The sequence below is a fragment of the Mesocricetus auratus genome, unplaced genomic scaffold (assembly GCF_017639785.1).
Source record: "Mesocricetus auratus isolate SY011 unplaced genomic scaffold, BCM_Maur_2.0 Super-Scaffold_100008, whole genome shotgun sequence".
Classification (NCBI taxonomy): domain Eukaryota; kingdom Metazoa; phylum Chordata; class Mammalia; order Rodentia; family Cricetidae; genus Mesocricetus; species Mesocricetus auratus.
In genome coordinates, this window is record NW_024429192.1 from 83,351,994 (window position 1) to 83,369,578 (window position 17,585).

The 17,585-nt window shown below is 43.1% G+C and overlaps 1 protein-coding gene across 10 annotated transcripts; it reads left to right on the forward strand.

Moving 5' to 3' along the window:
- Window positions 1-1,662: 1,662 nt before the first annotated feature.
- Znf655 (zinc finger protein 655) lies at window positions 1,663-16,714 on the forward strand. Of its 10 annotated transcripts, XM_040751350.1 has the most exons (5): window positions 1,665-1,787; window positions 3,397-3,556; window positions 5,225-5,310; window positions 5,658-5,784; window positions 6,708-7,495. In XM_040751350.1, exons 2-5 carry the CDS (start codon window positions 3,424-3,426, stop codon window positions 6,902-6,904), a joined length of 543 nt encoding a protein of 180 aa, XP_040607284.1. In that variant the 5' UTR covers window positions 1,665-1,787; window positions 3,397-3,423; the 3' UTR covers window positions 6,905-7,495. The 10 variants fall into 10 exon arrangements, with proteins under 10 accessions (XP_040607277.1, XP_040607284.1, XP_040607286.1 ...); XM_040751343.1 differs by lacking the exons at window positions 5,225-5,310; window positions 5,658-5,784; window positions 6,708-7,495 and adding exons at window positions 12,368-12,472; window positions 12,931-16,714 and having other exon boundaries at window positions 1,663-1,787; window positions 3,422-3,556; XM_040751352.1 differs by lacking the exon at window positions 5,658-5,784 and having other exon boundaries at window positions 6,708-6,876.
- Window positions 16,715-17,585: the final 871 nt, after the last annotated feature.

Here is a 17,585-nt window from a genome sequence, read left to right on the forward strand (position 1 = left end):
ATTACCTTATTTGGCCACTTCCTCAATCTGAGGCTGACTACCAAGGTTCAGCTATCAAAGTATTGAATTCAGCAACCAAAAGCCCCTTTGGCTCACCTAATTAACATGCCCAATTAAAATTAAACACCCATTCTAACACAGGGGTTGCCCCTTTACCTTTATAAGCCACCATGTGTCCACGTGCCACCTCTGTCCCCTCGCTATCCAGAGGCAGTCCTCTGTCCCTGTGCGACAGATACCCCTTCACCCTTTCCCTTGTCCTCTTCCTCTCTCCTTACCACTCCATCCTACCCCATTCTAACACAGACCTCTCCACTCCCTCCCCTTAAAAATTAAACCTGAAACACCACCACCAACACAGCCCTGCGCGGTGGCGGTGCACTCCTTCAATCCCAGCACTCAGGAGGCAGAGGCAGGCGGATCTTTGAGTTCGAGGCCGTCCTGGGCTACAGAGTGAGTTCCAGGACAGCCAGAGCTAAACAGAGAAACCCCTGTTATGACAAAGCATGAGGAACCTTGGCGGATTCCATGGCAGGCGAGGATGACCTAGGCAGAAGGACAAACACACCAGGCAGACAGAGCTTAGTGAGAAGTTGTATTAGAAAGGGGAGGGGTCGGAGGAGAAGGAAAGAGAAAAGACCTAACGAGGCACAGAGACAGACTGGACAGAAGAGAAGAGGGAGACAGGAAAAGTCCTGTCTGCCCCAGGGGAACAGCAGGTAAGAGAGAGGGAAAGAGAGAGAGAGGGAGAGGGAGAGAGAGAGAGAGAGAGAGAGAGAGAGAGAGAGAGAGAGAGAGAGAGAGAGAGAGAGAGAGAGAGAGAGAGAGAGAGAGAGACAGAGAGAGAGAGAGAGAGAGAGAGAGAGAGAGAGAGAGAAGAGAGAGAGAAAAGAGAGAGAGAAAAGAGAGAGAGAAAAGAGAGAGAGCAGAGAGAGAAAAGAGAGGAGCCGGAAAAAGAGCATAAGTGGGCGGAGGTCTTTCTTTTAAAGGGTCCTTTGCACCTGGGCTGACCAGCGTACTGCCTGAGTGCATTCTGCCAGGTGACAGGGGCAGGCCAGCATAATGTCCGAATCCTTACAACCTTGTCTCGAAAAACAAAATTATACCTGCAGTGCCATTTGCTGCTATTTTCTGCCAGAGTCAGAAAGCAGCCACTTTTAACTTTTCTTCCCTGCTTAATAAAGAATCTCTCTGCGAAAACAGGTGTTTGGGTGTGGTTTGTGCTTAATCTGGGGCCCGGGGAAGGAGCCCCCAGCTGTGCGAGTCCCCTTCTGTGGTCAGCTTGTGTGGGACACTTCCTAGGAGAAACTAGGCCCACCCAAACATTGGGCAGAAGGTTGTTAGGGCCCAACGAGGCGTCATTAGTGTTATTCCACTTTTTGCCCGGGAATCCTTGTGCACTCTCCCTGCGGCCAGTGTCAGGGGTCTGATAGTGACAGGGACTAGTCAGGGGGCTCTTTCCAACATCTGTCGCCCTCCTTAGTGATGTAATATGCAGCCCAATCAGCGGGGAGGCCGTGCGACCTCAGGAGGCCTCGGGAAAACCAAGCAGAGACGTAACCAAGGGCTTGTCTAATGATCCCGACGTCCTCATACCAGACGCCCTCGTTGCTGCTCTTCATCCGGGAACCTCATCCGGAGCCGCCCTCCCGTGCACTTCCGCCTCCGGAAGTGACGCAAGCGCCAGACTCGCTCTGGGCAGTCGAGAGCGCCCCGGAAAGGCTGGCGCTGCTCACTGAGGAGAGTCTCCGTGACGGGACAGTCGCTAGGCCCGCCTCTCCACCTGGGTGAGTCCCCCGGAACCGTTGTCGCGTCTCCGTGGGAGCGGCCGCTTGTTTGGCCTGCGGCGGACGCGTAGGAGGCTCCGCGTCCCGGCTGACGGCTGTTCCGGAGCCCGGGAGCGCGGAAGGCCGAGCTCGCGGCCCTGTTTTCCTCTCAGCCCGGGTTCATCGCGAAACCCGGGGAACCGGAGTGGCCCCGTGGTGGCGAACCCAGCGGCCGGGCCCCGGTGGCAGCTAGGTTTGTGTGGCCCGCTTCGCCCCCTGGGGACCGAACCTTCACCTAAAAGGGAAGTGGATGGAGGGCGGCTCCGGGCGAGGCCTCTGAGCAGGCCGGGAGTGTCACCGAGGGTGGTGGAAGGAAGGTGGACGAACCCTGCATGTCCTTGGGTCTGAAGGACACCACGCAGGCACATCGCAGCCCTTCCTCGTGCTGCGCCCAGGCGGTCCGACCAGCCTGCCCTGAGGGTCCGTCTCCAAAGTGAGTTAGCTGTGTTATTATTCATCAGGCCCATTGAGTAATGCAGAACGGCCTGACCGGTTACCACATAATTCCTAAGGGGCTTGATTTTGAGAAAAACAATGAGTAATCGTAACTGGTGTGTTTCTCTGGGTCTAAACTTGAGCCTCTAAATACTTAGGACGCCCTATGGAAAGATTTACGCTATTGTTCTGGTTGATTTCTTTTCTCTCTCTCTTTTTTTAAAAGGCTACCTGCTGTATTTTTTGGTATGTTTTGTTTTTGAGACAGCCTTGGACTCCTGAATAGGAGCTCCTGCCTACATCTTCCAAGTGTTGGGGTTACAGGCCCAGCGGGGTGTGTGTGTGTGTGTGTGTGTGTGTGTGTGTGTATGTATGTATGTATGTATGTATGTATGTGAACATATACACACATATATGCATATGTTTTAATACCACGGATACGGGTTTTACAGTAGAGTGTGAATAGTATCGAATTCTTCGATTTGGGTTTTAAGTTTTGAAACTGATTGGTCCCCCCCCCCTTTTGGTGGAGGGAAGGGTGTTAAGGGATTCAAACAGGGCCTTGTGCATACTAGGAAGTAGTGATACTTTGAGCTGTACGTATCTTCAGCTTCCTATTTTTCTTTTTGCTGTTCATTTTGGTTGTTTTTTTTTTTTTTTTTGGTTTTTCGAGACAGGGTTTCTCTGTGGCTTTGGAGGCTGTCCTGGAACTCGCTTGGTAGTCCAGGCTGGTCTCGAACTCACAGAGATCCGCCTGCCTCTGCCTCCCGAGTGCTGGGATTAAAGGCGTGTGCCACCAACGCCCGGCTCATTTTGGTTTTTAATAACCTTTTTCCCCCCCTTTTGGACCTAAAATACCATGCACTTTAATTGATTGCATTTAGAGAAACAGCTCTGTGGACAGTGATACCTGAAATCGAGTACTTTTTTGTTTGTTTTTTTGAGGCAGGGTTTCTTTGTATAGTCCTGGCTGTCCTGGAACTTGCTCTGAAGACCAGGCTGGCTTTAAAATTTATTTTTAACTAATTTTTCTTAAATATCTACCCATATATAAAATGGTTTGCTAAGTCCCTAGACTGTGGAATGGTGGGACATTTTAGTTTATTGAGTAATTTCTCTTAATCTCACCCTGCAGTGATGATCATTGTCCCCCTGAACAGGGATGGAGGAAACTGCCTATGAAGCAGCAGGATCACCAAGGGTCCAGTTTCAGTCTTTGGAGAGCCAGTCTGAATGCCTTTCCCCAGAGCGTCCGTTTCTGCAGGACACGGAGATGGAGCAGGGACTCACTGGGGGTAAGGCAGAGACCACACACATTTGCAGGAGAATGGGAGTATTAAGGGACTCTTGGGCCTGAGAGGAAGAACTGAAGGGAGGGATTTCCTTCCTAGTTTGGGGCCCTCTGTTAAGGATGACTAGTCTTTCTTTACATAGGTTGTCCTGCTCTGCTTGTTTGTCCTTTAGAAATTGTGGACTTAATTCCTATCACCATATCCGGAATTATTTAAGACAGGCTGCTTTTGCCACATTTCACTAGGCTTACCTGGTTTTTACTTCCTCACAGACTCAGAAAGAACCTTTCCCTCCCGCTGTTCCCTTCACTTTGTGTCTCCTTTCCTGATGATTTGGTGTGCTTTGCTACCTGCCATTCTGTTGCAGCTGCAGATTGTGAAGAATTTAATTTTAGTCAAGAAAGCAACCATGTAAAGTCTGTAAATGCACAGATGTTACATATTAACTGTGCATTCACATACGTGTATTAGATAGGTAGGTTTGGCAGTCTTTTTTTTCTTTTCCCCACCGGAGACAAGGTTTGTTATATAGCCCTGGCTGGTCTAGTACTATCCAGCCCACAATTTTGGATGAATCTTGTCTCTGCCTCTCCAGTATTAAAATTGTAGGCATTCATTACTATAGTTAGCTGCTGATTTTGTTATGTAAGAACTATGTCTTAGGTTTCTGTGACCAATACTAGTGCCTGAAGTAACTTGTGTTAGCAGCACAGATGGAGTGCCATTAAGTGGGGGGGGGTGCTCTGGGGACATTGGAGATGTAAAGAATTATGAAGAAACTGACCATTCCTTGTTCCTGGAAGCCTCATACAATGGTTGTAGAGACAGTGCCCAATAACAACAACAACAAAAGGCATATTGGAGTTTATAGTAAGTGCTATCTGGGAAAATATCAGAAATGTGTTAAAAACCCTGACCCTGGATCACTTCAAGTCCTTCAACTTTTTTGTCGTTTTGAGATAGGATCTCTTTACATAGCTGTGTCTGTCCTGGAACTCACTATGTAGACCAGTTTGGCCTTGAACTCACAGAAATAAATCTTGCTGCTTCTGCCTCCTAAGTCCTGGGATTAATGCCTTGTGCCACCACATATGATCCCCATCACCTTTTCTTGAGGCAGTCTTAGTGCAGGTTGGTATTGAACTTGCTGTGCCTTGATGACTTTGAACTTCTGATTCTTTGACATCTACTTTCCAGGTGCCTAGATTATAGTTGTGTGCCACATACCTAGTGTATGGTGCTAGGGACCCAGAGCATCATGAATGCCAAGCAAGCATTCCACCAATTGAGCTGTCTTCAGCATTGTTTCTGCTTTTTGAGATCACGTTTTTTTTTCACTCCTAGCCCAGGCTGGCCAGGAAATACTATCTGTCTTTATGCTTTGCTTTGCTCATCAGACAATAGGTGCAATACTTACCCTTCCTTAGGAGGAATGTCATGTCTTAAGGATAAAGTGCATAGTAAAATGCATATCACAGTCTTGAATATATGTAAGTAGGAACAGCTACCAAGGAGGAGTGGAGATACCTTAAACCTGGAAAATTTTTGTTGGCTCTACTGGAATGGTGACGTGAAGGAGGAAGCCACACGCCTTGGGCAGGAGATGTATCTTCTGAAAAGGGAGCCCGTGGAAGGGCTACTCTCACTCTTGGCTCCTTTCTCCTCCCTCAGCTCCACCTGTTCCCCAGGTGCCTGCTCTTCCCCGTGAGGGAAGCCCAGGAGACCAGGCAGCTGCGCTCCTGACAGCCAGGTACCAGGTGAGCTGAGGACCTCTGCTTTTCCTCAGGGTTTCTTGTTGCTGATTGACTGTGGCCTCTCTTTTATCCCATTTGTTAAACTTGCCTGGAAATCTTTTCAGTAGCAGTTTGGGAACAGATCTTCTTCAGAGACCTGGATTTGACACAAACGGTTTTTCTATCTCCCCCACCACCACCTTTGTCCATGATAATGTGATGGGCACTTAGAGGGTTTATTCTCTAGGTTCTAGTTTGTTCTCCCTTCTCCCTAACATAGCCACTAGATGTCCTCTGTGCCATGTTCATCATTCTCTGGCCATGGTGCTCTAGTAGCCCATTCCTGAAAGCAGCCAGAATTACTATTTCAGGAGTTTGTGACATTCGAGGATGTGACTGTGCATCTTACTCGAGAGGAATGGGGATGCCTGGACCCTGTTCAGAGGGAGCTCTACAGAGAAGTGATGTTAGAGAATTATGGAAACGTGGTTTCACTGGGTAAGGATCCTCCTGTTGCTCAAATTACCTGTTTGGATTTCTCCCTTGTTTCTGAGTAGGTATGAGGTCTTTGAGGTAGTCAGTGGAGTATGCTCAGGTTTTAGGTTTCAGCCCTCCATCTTTAAGGTCCTTTCCTGACATGGTTAGTTTAGGGTTCCTTTGGGCTATCCTTTCCTCTTCCTCATTCCCAGGTTATGTTTCTTGCTTTTGTGGGACATCTGTTTCCTGTTGACAGAGAAACTTGGTTGAGCTTTGGCTAAGCTCCACCTTTTCTTTTTTTTTAAATGAGAGTCTTAAGGATCTTCCCAACCTCTTGTCAGACTCTCTGTTCTGATTCCTTTATGTCCTGTATCTGAGATTTCCCCAATAAAGAAACACATATTTAAAAGAAAGGCTAAAATCTCTCTTGTTGAGTAGTCTCTCATTTTTTAAGATCCTCAGACTTATTTCCAAACATGCAGGCTTGAGAGACTTCATTTAAAGTTGGGATTCAGTTGTGTGTATTACACATTATATTGCATTATTCTAAATAACCATACCCCATGCAGCAGAAGGCTCAAGACATCCCATACTAGGTGAGCTAAATTGTTAAATCATGTTTCTTTGTTGTTTTGAGGATGCCTGGGATTAGGCAACCTATAGTGTTGTTGAGAAATACCTGTGAGGGGGCAGGGAGGGACAGGATTGATGGCAATCTCCTTGATGTGAACCCTCCTCCCCCTTTGATCTTGCATACACTCTTGTGTGTCTTATGTCTATAGTTAAACTTCCCCCACTTTTTTTTTCTTTTTGGTGGCACCTAGGGCATTTTTCACTTTGTTTTTGTGTTGGATTTAAGTAATATTCTCACCTGTGGGGAGGCAGTTTGCTCATTGGGAAGATTTTTAGTGTGTTTTCCATTCCTGGCTCTTTGATCTTTATAGGCATACTTCTCCGCCTTCCCACCACCCGGATTCATTGTGTGAATTCCTGCCCAGCCCTGAGTCATACCCAGGCAAGTGCTTTCTCTGGAGAAACACTTGCAGTCCTTACGGCAGGAATTACCAAGAGATGGCCCAGGTATCGGCTTTCCATCGGTAGTGCTCGTCCCTGCATGGAAACTTCTTTTCCAAGATTGTAAGATACTAACTTTGGTTGATGGATAGATGTCTCTTGGGATGCCACCATTATGTAAAGTTGCTGATCCCCAAATGACCTTTGGTGAATCTTTAACATGGAAGCCATTCTTAAAACCACATGGATTTGGAACTCAGTTAATTCATAAACCACACTTGGTGGTCAGCTACTTGTATGAGAAGCCACAAAGCTACCCTATCTCTTCAGTTGCCGTTGTTTCCTGTTACTTTAGAGCAGGAAACACTTGCTGTGTACTTTTTCTAGTAGTGAGTATAGCCTGTCTACTGGGTTACCTCAGTTTCCGTGACCCCCAAACTTCTTCATGTTTGGTATCATTTTCTCCTTCCTTTAAAGTTCTGTCTTCTTGCCCCTGATTCTTTGTGGTACCATACCAATTGATGTATTTATATTACCTTTCCTAATCAAGTATTCTTGGCACTGTCCTTGATGGAGGGGAAGTGGGGGGCACAAAATGAAATAGTTCAGGACATTAAAATGGATGTATATTTAAAAGCTTTGTAAATTGTAAAATGATCTATATATAATTGTAAACTTCTGTTAACTTTACCTAATACAGAATTTCCAACAGTTAAAACTTGTGTACTTTTTGTAGTAAAGAAATTATGTGATAGTTTAGCACAAGCTTATAGCATACTATACTGCTGGGTGGAACTTTATCTTATTTTATCTTATCATCTCTTAACTCACAAAGGACACATATACATGCATACCCATACAGTCTACAAGAAACCCTCCTGTCCTACCCCACTTGTTTTTGTGACTAAGCCAGCATTTTTTTTTTTTTTGAAATAGGGTTTTTCTGTGTAGCCCTCATTGTCCTGGAACTCACTCTGTAGATCAGGCTGGCCTTGAGCTCACAGAAATCCTCCTGCCTCTGCCTCCCGAGTATTCAGATTAATGGAGTGTGCCACCACTGCCCATTCAAGCCAACATATTCTTAGCAATCTTTTTTTTTGGTTTTTCGAGACAGGGTTTCTCTGTGGCTTTGGATGCTGTCCTGGAACTCACTTTGTAGACCAGGCTGGCCTCGAACTCACAGAGATCCGCCTGCCTCTGCCTCCCGAGTGCTGGGATTAAAGGCGTGCGCCACCACCGCCCGGCTTTAGCAATCATTTTTAACATCCTTGGGAATTAACTTTGTGAGTCACCATATACCATTAGAAATATAAAGTTATATATGTTTATAATTTTACTTAGTGTTTGGGGTTATAACTTAAAGAACTTTATAATTCAGTCCATGGCATAGTCTGCCTTTCCAGTTCAAGTTTTTCCCATGACTGTATTTTTTATTTGTCATGAATACCAGAAGGTTAGCCTCTTTGTTAAGTGTTTGCACTAGACAGCAGTAAATAAATGACTGAGTTAAAAAAAATGTTTGTCTTGAAGGCAACCTTGATTTGCACAGAATGTTTTCTACTATCATGATATATATTAAATGATATATGTATCATTTAATCCTTGCTATAACTCAACAATGCATAGAGGATATTACTCTTTTAAGAAGTTTCTTTTAAAGCCTTGAATCTCAGCACCAGGGAGGCAGAAGCAGGTAGATCTTGAGTTCCAGGCTTGTCTGGACTGCAGAGTGAGCTCTAGGACAGCCAGGGCTACATAGAGAAATCAAACAAAACAAACAAAAAAAGAGGTGCAGTATACACAATTCATGGTTCTGACTATCCAGGAGTGTTGTTAGTAGTGATAATGACAGATTAAAAAATTTTTTTTAAGGTTTATTTTTTGTTTTTTGAGACAGGGTTTGTCAGTAACCCTGGCTGTGCTGGAACTCACTCTATAAACCAGACTGTCCTTGACCTCACAAAGTTCTGCCTGCCTCTGCCTCCCGAGTACTCAGATTAAAGGCCTGTGCCACCACTGCTCAGCACCTGAGATCAACTTTAGGAAATGATTTATTTTTATTTTATGTTCATTGGTGTTTTGCCTGCATGTATGTCTGTAAGGATGTCGGATCCCTGGGACCTGGAGTTATACACAGTTGTGAGTGGGTACTGGGAATTGAGTCCAAACCCAGGTCCTTTGGAAGAGCAGCTAGCACTCCCAACTCCTGAGCCAGGGAGAGGTGGGACTTTCTGAGTCCCTCCCATATCCATATTGTAATATTGATTGATGGGCCCAACCCCCTGCCCCCTTTTTTTCTGGAGACAGGGTTTCTCTGTATATCTCTGGCTGTGTGGGAACTTGGCTCTGTTGACCAGGCTAGCCTCAAACTCACAGAGATCTGCCTGTGCTAGGATTAAAGTTGTGCACAATCACTGCCTGGCAGTGGGCCCAGTCTTATGTAGATAACCAACCACTGCTTCTGTGAGCTCTTGAAAGCAACAGCCTTCTTTTACAGCACTCTTCCTTCTGCTTGCACCCCTTCTGTGATGTCCTTGAGTCGTGGAAGGGGTGATACGGACATTCTCTTTAGGGCTGAGCACTCGACAGTCTTGTTCTCAAATCTTTCTTTTTTTTTTTTTTTTTTTTTTTTTTTTGGTTTTTACGAGACAGGTTTTCTCTGTATTGTTTCGGAGGCTATCGGTCCAGCCTGGCCTTGAACGCACAAAGATCCGCCTGCCTCTGCCTCCCGAGTGCTGGGATTTAAGGCGTGCGCCACCACCGCCTGGCCTCATACCTACATTCTTAACTTTTTGTTTTCCTTTAAAAATAGTCCTGGCTGGCTGGGAACTTGCTGTGTACACCAGGCTGGTTTCAAATTCACAGAGATCCTCCTTACTCTACCTCCCCAGTGTTGGGATTAAAGCCCCCTCCTTTAAAATTAGTCATAGGTTTCTATATGGCCTTTACATACATGATCATTTTCCCCATCTCCTGTTATCCTACCCCACCTCTCCTCCACTTACATTTAAACATTTTTCACTCCTATTATTTCCTTTTGATTTCCTGTGTTCTACTGTGTTTTCCACTATTATCTTTCCTCCCCCATAAATGGAGTTCTTAATTGGTCTAAGTAATATAAACCTGGAGTCAGATATAGAGGAAAATGCTGAGAGATCAGAGAGAAGGAGCAAACCACCATCACACCTTACCTCCTTAGCGTCTCAGCAGACAAGAGAGTGAGTTCTTGCTTCTCCCTGCTTGTATCCTGTTTCTGCCTAGCTACTTCTCTTCATGTCTGTCTGTACAGACCTCCAGACCTCTATGGTTAGCTAGTGGCATGCTCCATTCTATGACATTCAGACAGGCTTTATTTGTACAAACAAGATTACCTCCCCCCATTTGTATAGGTGCTCCCAAGTTAAACACAGAAATCTGAAAATTGCAAGCTTCTGGACCTGGGTGACCTCATTCAATATGACATTTCCAGCTCCATTTTCCTACACATTTCAATTTTTCTTTTTAAAGACTTACTTTAATTGCATGTGTATGCATGTGTAGTAAGTGTAAGTGCAGGTGCCCTTAGAGTCTAGAAGAGGTCATCCAATTCTCTGGAGCTAGATTTGCAGGCAGTTGTAAGCAGCCTGACGTAGGTGCTGGGAATTAAACTCAGGTCCTCTGTAAATGCAGTGCACTCTTTAACTGCTGAGCCACCTCTCAGCTCCTTCTTTTTTCTTCATAGCTGAATAAAATTGCATTGTGTGTATGTACCACATTGTCATTATGAGTTACTCAGTTGATGGGCGACTCAGTTGATTTTTTTTTTTTTTTTTTTTTTGGTTTTACGAGACGGGTTTCTCTGTATTGTTTTGGAGGCTCTCGGTCCAGCCCAGCCTCGAACTCACAGAGATCCGCCTGCCTCTGCCTCCCAAGTGCTGGGATTAAAGGCGTAGGCCACCACTGCCCAGCGACTCAGTTGATTCTTAAGCCATTTTTAAGAATCTGTGTCACTCATGTGGTGGCATACCAGGATAAGGGGAACAAGCAATAAATTAGATATCCAGTATATAAATAGGTTTTTGGAGATGAATGACTCAAACCAAACCTTTCATATGTGTTCTTTGATACTTTCTGTGCTCAGGGCATATAAAAACTGTCCTTTGGTATTAATAGCATCAAAATTCTATTTGCTAAGCAGGTTCCCTAGTGCTTTAGTATTGAGAGATTGAGCTGTTCAAGCATGAGGCAGGTTTGTCCTATTTGAGACAAACCTGTGTTATACTGTGAGTTCATGGACAGCCCGGGCTACAGAGTGATACTATCTAAAGAACTACATACACACACATACACCACATAAATGAAGATGTAAGGAGTCTTTTTGACAATAGGAAGTTTGTTTTACATGCACTTGTACTATCCTTCACTGTAGCATGTTGTAGTCAGTGTTTATAGCTGTCTTTGTATTTAGAAGGCGAGGTCCTTCAGTTGTTTGAGATGAGTTGGCCCTTTGGCTTGGGCTCTCTATCTCCACCATACTTTTCATATAAGAGATACTTCATAAATGCTTGTTGAATAAAAAGTGTACGCTGATTCCTATATGAAGATGTGGCATACACTTTGTTCCCATGTGCACTGAAACAGATTGCTTTTTTTTTCTTTAAAAAAAGTGAAGATATTTGAATGGATTTGTGGAACATTATGATAACTGAGTACTTTGATATGATATGCAGTGATTCAGTCAGGGCAAATAAGCATTCCCATCTCTTCAGTAATTTTGTTTTGTTTTGAGACAGTTTCTCTTCATGCAGCCTTGGCTGTCCTGGAACTTGTTGTGTAGACCAGGGCAATCATAATTATATGTATATGTCTGAGTGTGGGTATATGTGCATGAGTGCAGGTGCCCAGGGAGGACAGACAAGGGCTTCAAATTCCCTGGAGCTCAAGGTATAGCCAATATGAGCTGCTATCTGGACGCTGGAAGCTAGTCCCTACAAGAGCAGTTAAGTGCTTTTAACCACTGTACCATCATCCACCCATCCCTTGATGTTGGAGATTTTAAAATCTTATTAATTAGAACTACATTGCAAAGTGTTTGACTTGTTAACGTACTGTGCTGAAGAAGAACCAGAAATCCTGTTTTGGTGTTATTTATTGAACTTCTGTCTTACTGGTTTTTGCTAAAATTATTCATATATTGCTGATTTGATGCTATACTTTAACTTTTACTATGTAGCAGGTGTTTGAATTAAATTTTGAGGAAACAATTTGGTACTTGTAGACCAGGTCTAATACCAACATTGTGCCCTAGACCACAGGAATACTAATGATAACTTCTGTGAAGACAGGTACACATCTCTGCACGAACTCCCTGAATTATATTTAAATGAAAGTTGCTGCTTCCGAGTTACATATTCTCCCCTTACTTAGCACACCCTTTACCAGAGTACAAATCTGAACTTCTTAGAGGACCTTGTCCTCTTCATTCTCTAGGTCTTCCTGATAAAAGTCTTCTCAGAACTTATCTTCTGCATTAATCATTACTAAAAAGAAAAGAGGGCAGTGTAGCATCTGGGGATAAATTGCCATATTCCATTTCCTTCTCTGTGAGCAGGATTTCCAGTTTCCAAGCCTGATGGGATCTCCCAGCGGGAACAAGATCTACAGGTCTTTGATCTGGAAACTAAGAATAGAGAAGTCATAAGAGATGACTGTTCAGGTGAGTAAGGCAGAACCTGTCAGATGAATCAGTGGAGATGAAGTTTAGGTGTTGATCCAAGTTCTGGCTGAGCTCTTAACACACAGAGCTCTGCCGTTCTGGAGTGAAGAGAGCCTGTCTGTCTTTACAAATTAATTCCTTTTGTACAGGTGTGCTTGGTCCTAGTTCAAGTTACAGGACTTGATATTTTAATATTCCTTTGAAATTTACTGCCTTGTTGTTTTACTTTGCTGAAATAGCCTGTTTGTATCATCCCTTGATCCATTTCTGTCCCACCTGCTCCTATTGTTCTTGCCCTTAACATCTGCTGTTGAAATTTTGTGCTTGGTTTTTAATGTAAATAAAATTTGCTTATCTTTGAGGATACTATATTATTTAGTTTCCTCCTATTTTTATTTATTTATTTTTAAGCACGGGGTACATATTACATTGCATTTTCTATTTATATATTGTATTAGATGGAGAGACCAGAGAAGAAAACAAGCTGTTGATCCCTAAGCGGAAAATTTCAGAAGAAGTGCATTCATACAAAGTGAGAGTAGGAAAATTCAAACAGAATATTGTGCAAGTTCCTGAGAGCAGAGAGGTGTATAAGTCTGAGGACAGATTAGAAAGACTCCAGGAGATCCTAAGAAAATTTCTCTTTCTGGAGAGAGAGTTTAGACAAATAACAATCAGCAAGAAAAACTTCACCAGTGAGAAGAACAGTGAACCTGAAAAAAGCTTCAGTCTAGACTCCACAGATACAGATCAGAGAGTTCTTAGAATACAGACCATTGATGACAGTAAGTATGACCTGAACTTCAACCAGAACCCAGGTGTTGGTGAACAAGAACCCATAAATCTAACACAGAATTTTCAGAGTAGTGACTATAAAGAAAGCTTAATGGACCTGTCCCACCTTAATAAATGGGAGAACATACCTGCCACTGATAGATCCTATAAATGTGATACATGTGGGAAAACCTTCCATCAGGCCTCAGCTCTTACCAGACACCAGAGAATTCACACAAGAGAGAAACCCTACAAATGTAAAGAATGTGAGAAGTCTTTCAGTCAGAGCTCAAGTCTTAGTCGACATAAAAGAATACACACTAGAGAGAAATCCTACAAATGTGAAGTGTCCGATAAATCCTGTGATGCACCTGACAAATCCTGTAGCCAGAGCTCAGATGTGCTTCAGCATAAGAAGGCTCATGCCAAAGCCAAGTCTTACAAGTGTGGCAGCTGTGAGAGAGTCTTCAGCCGAAGTGTACATCTTACTCAGCATCAAAGAACTCACAAGGACATGGCGTGTAAATGTAACGTGTGTGGCAGTGACTTCTGCCACACCTCGTATCTAGTTGAACATCAGAGGGTACATCATCAAGAGAAGTCTTATGAGTACGATGAATGTGGACTGGCCTATGTGAAACAACAAGGAATTCGTTTCCGAGAAAAGCCCTACACATGTACTGAATGTGGGAAAGACTTCAGATTGAATTCCCATCTTATTCAGCATCAAAGAATTCACACGGGAGAGAAGCTGCACGAATGTAATGAGTGCGGGAAAGCTTTCAGCCAAACCTCATGCCTTATTCAGCATCACAAAATGCACAGGAAAGAGAAATCATATGAATACAATGATTATGAGGAAAATTTCAGTCACAATTCTGATCTTACTTTGCAACAAGAAGTTCCTGTTAGAGAGAGTGTCTTTGATTGTGATGCATGGGAAGAGAACTTCAGTCAAAGAGCTCATCTTGTCCAACATGAAAGGATTCATACCAAAGAGAAACCTTATGAATGCAATGAACTTGGGGAGACATTTAGTCAAGTTCAGGCTTCATTCAGTATGTGAGAACTGAGACTAGAGAAGTCACATCTATACTGAATGTGTTAACGTCTTCAGTTATAAAGCTCAGTCCTTGGACAGCATCAGAGAATTCATACCAGAGAGAAACCCGCCGAATGTGATGAGTATTAGGACTTTGTGTGTGTGTGTGTGTGTGTGTGTGTGTGTGTGTGTGTGTGTGTGTGTGTGTGTGTTACATCTTCACTGGCTCTTGTAAATCAGTGCTAGAACACATAGAACATGGTTCATTCTTCAGATTATTTTCATACCTTAGTCACAGTTGGGGAATTTGTAATGGAGTAAAATTCCACTGTTAAATGTGAAAAAGCCGTCTGTCAACTACCTTGTTGGTTCAGTGTCAAATTTGTGCCATGCAGAAAGCTTGTGAAGATAGGTGTGTATGTGAGGAAACACAGTCATACCATAGTGCTTGCTTACATCGAAGAATCTGTACCCAAGAAATCACTTGGGTATAGTAAACATGACAAATCTGTGAGCAGGGGCTCATCTGTCATCAGAATGTACCAGACGAGAATCTGAATACTATGGAAATGGTAAGATCAGAATGTCTGCACCAGATGAGACAGAGAGAATGCAAATGGTGAAACTTACCAGTCTATTTCAGGCCTTATCCAGTACCAAAGTATTGGAGAGAAAATGGTTGCTTCTGTGTGTAATTATTCCTGTTTAGTTCCAGCCTCTTCAGTGTAGAATAACTGAATTCAGAAGATAATTGGTGAATACATTTTTTCTGACAGCATCCTTTAATAAGTATTCTAAGTAGGTACGAGTATTTTATTTACAGAACTCATTTAAGTGAGTTTAATTTGGCCTATATACATTAAAACATTTTTTTCTTTGAAATTGATTCATATTCACAGTTTGCCTAGGATGCTGTTTTTGTACCAGTGTTGACATAGCTTCTGGAGAGTAGCTCTGTGAGCTTTTTCTGTCTTGGCTTAAGTGCTATCCACAGGAGACTCAGGCCTATTATTTTCTGAGGACCCTACATGCTGTTGTTTCTATAGCCATACTGTTGGCTTCTTGTTGATTTTTGCATTCTCATAGGCATCTTTAAATGATGTCCTGGTTTTAAGCTTCTCACTAGATGTTACTGCTATTCTGTGGGATCTTCTATGGTGAATCTTCCTTTAAAGTTGTATATCCACATCAGGCATCCACATTTGGAGGATTCAGTCTTCCTGAGTTTGTGGCAGGCCCCCAAACACTTGTAAGTAATGCCCAAGTTTTTAGCTGCCTTGTTTGCATCCACAGCCCTTTAAAAGAGATGACAAGAATATCAGGGAGCCAGTAAGACTCCTGGTGGTCTAGCTACATTCATTCAGTGCCTACTTTGCATGAATGCGTACATTTAGAAATCTTTTATATGCCTGTATTGAAGGCCAACATAACGCTCAGGTCTGCTTTTGATAGGGAAACAAAGAACACACAAATCACTTCGTAAGGAAATACAGCCTTCCAATAAAGATGTTGCTGTTATTAGTGATGTAATCTAGACAGTATTCTAAGAGTGGCAGGTCCGTTCCTGGTAAAATTTTAACCATTAGGATTGCTTCTTTATCTGTCCTCCCTCCACTCCCTTCATCAAGCCAGGGTAGTATTTTCAAACATAGGGCTTTGTGCATGATTGTTTGTGCATTGCCATTCTTTTGTGTTGAGATGCAGTCTTACTTTGTTGCCCAGGCTGGCCTTGAATTCCTGGGTTCATACAATCTTCCTGCCTCCCAAGTAGCTGGGATTATAGGCATGCGCTCCTGTGCCTGGATTTTATTTTTGTATTTTAATAGAATCTACAGGCCATATAAAAGATCATGGCTGTTTTGATTTATAGAAGTGATCACAGGTGTTGAGTTCAGGGTCCCTGCCCTATACAACATAGAGTTCATGATTCTTTACATGGTGTCAAAGTATTTTTTTCATCTTAAAATTCATAACATTTTATGAATAAGAAAAGTATTAAAATTCTACTTGTCAATCAAGCAGTTGAGGCTTTTGTAGTTCAGATGTTGTAATGTTTACTAGGATCCTCAACCAATATATAAAATATATTGCTCACTCTGTAAACCTTGTGGCTAACCTGTAGGATAGTCCTACCACTGTATTTTACTTCTTTGCCATCAGCAAGCGTAGTGTCTCATCAGGGCAAGAAAATCGACATATATCCAATTGATTTAAATGTAAAAACAAATGAAAAATGCATGTTTTTTTTTTGTCCCTATCAAAATTGTATACTCTTACTTATAAAGACCAGTGGTCACCTATAGTGACTGAGGCAGAGGATTGATTCATCCCTAAGTAGCAGAATCTGTAAAAATCACATGTATGCATTTGGGCTAGGAACGTGCTTTTGTACTTCTACCTGAATAAAGGTGTGTTCAATGCTCTTAGACTCTTGTTTTGAACCGAGTCCAAGGCCCCAGCAGGAAGATCTGGGTATCTTGGAATTCCTCACCTTCCTGCCTGCAGCAAGCTCCTCTTTGAGTCTCACAAGAGTGGGTCTATCTCTACTGATGCCCAGCTTGCTTCCCACAGACCTCTGCAGCCATTTATAATTGAGAAGTTTTACTTTATTGTTTTTTTATGAGTGTTTTGCCTGCATGGATATGTGTATTACATGTGTGCCTGAAATCCATAAAGGCCAGATGAGGACATCAGATCCCCAGAAACTGGAATTACAGATATTTTTGGGCCATCATGTAGGTGCTGAGAATCAAAATCCTGTTCTCTGCAAGAGCAGCCAATGTCCTTAACCACAGAGCAAGCTTTTTAGCTCCCAGATTGAGTGTTGATTCACTTGGGATGCTTCAGGACATTAAAAAGAACAGTTTGCGATTTCAGTAGAGCTCTTAGAATGCTTTAGTATGTAAAGCAAACTAAGAAAATGCTAAAATAGTTATTGAAGTAACTTGTCTCCTCAAGTAGATAGTTGGTATAACAACAGTATGAATTTCTATTAAGTCTTTGGCCTTAGGGAGAGAAGAAATTTATTAGCTGGAAACTTACTTCATTTGTTTTCATTTCATGACTTTTTTTTTTGGTTTCTCTGTTTTGGAGGCTGTCGGTCCAGCCTGGCCTCGAACTCACAGAGATCCACCTGCCTCTGCCTCCCGAGTGCTGGGATTAAAGGCGTGTGCCACCAATGCCCGGCTCATTTCATAACACTTTTATGTCCACATTCAAGCTTGATTTTTCACATAGTTCTGCAAGAGAACTGGGCTGTTACAGATTCATTGAGGTGCAAAGAGACTGAAGAACTTA

Excerpts from the sequence above, each read along its gene's own strand:
- Znf655 (XM_040751343.1), top strand. The coding sequence starts at position 3,424 with ATGGAGGAAACTGCCTATGAAGCAGCAGGATCACCAAGGGTCCAGTTT. Across the intron at positions 3,557-12,367 it reads GGAGCAGGGACTCACTGGGG|GATTTCCAGTTTCCAAGCCT; the intron begins GTAAGGCAGAGA and ends CTCTGTGAGCAG. Across the intron at positions 12,473-12,930 it reads CATAAGAGATGACTGTTCAG|ATGGAGAGACCAGAGAAGAA; the intron begins GTGAGTAAGGCA and ends ATATTGTATTAG.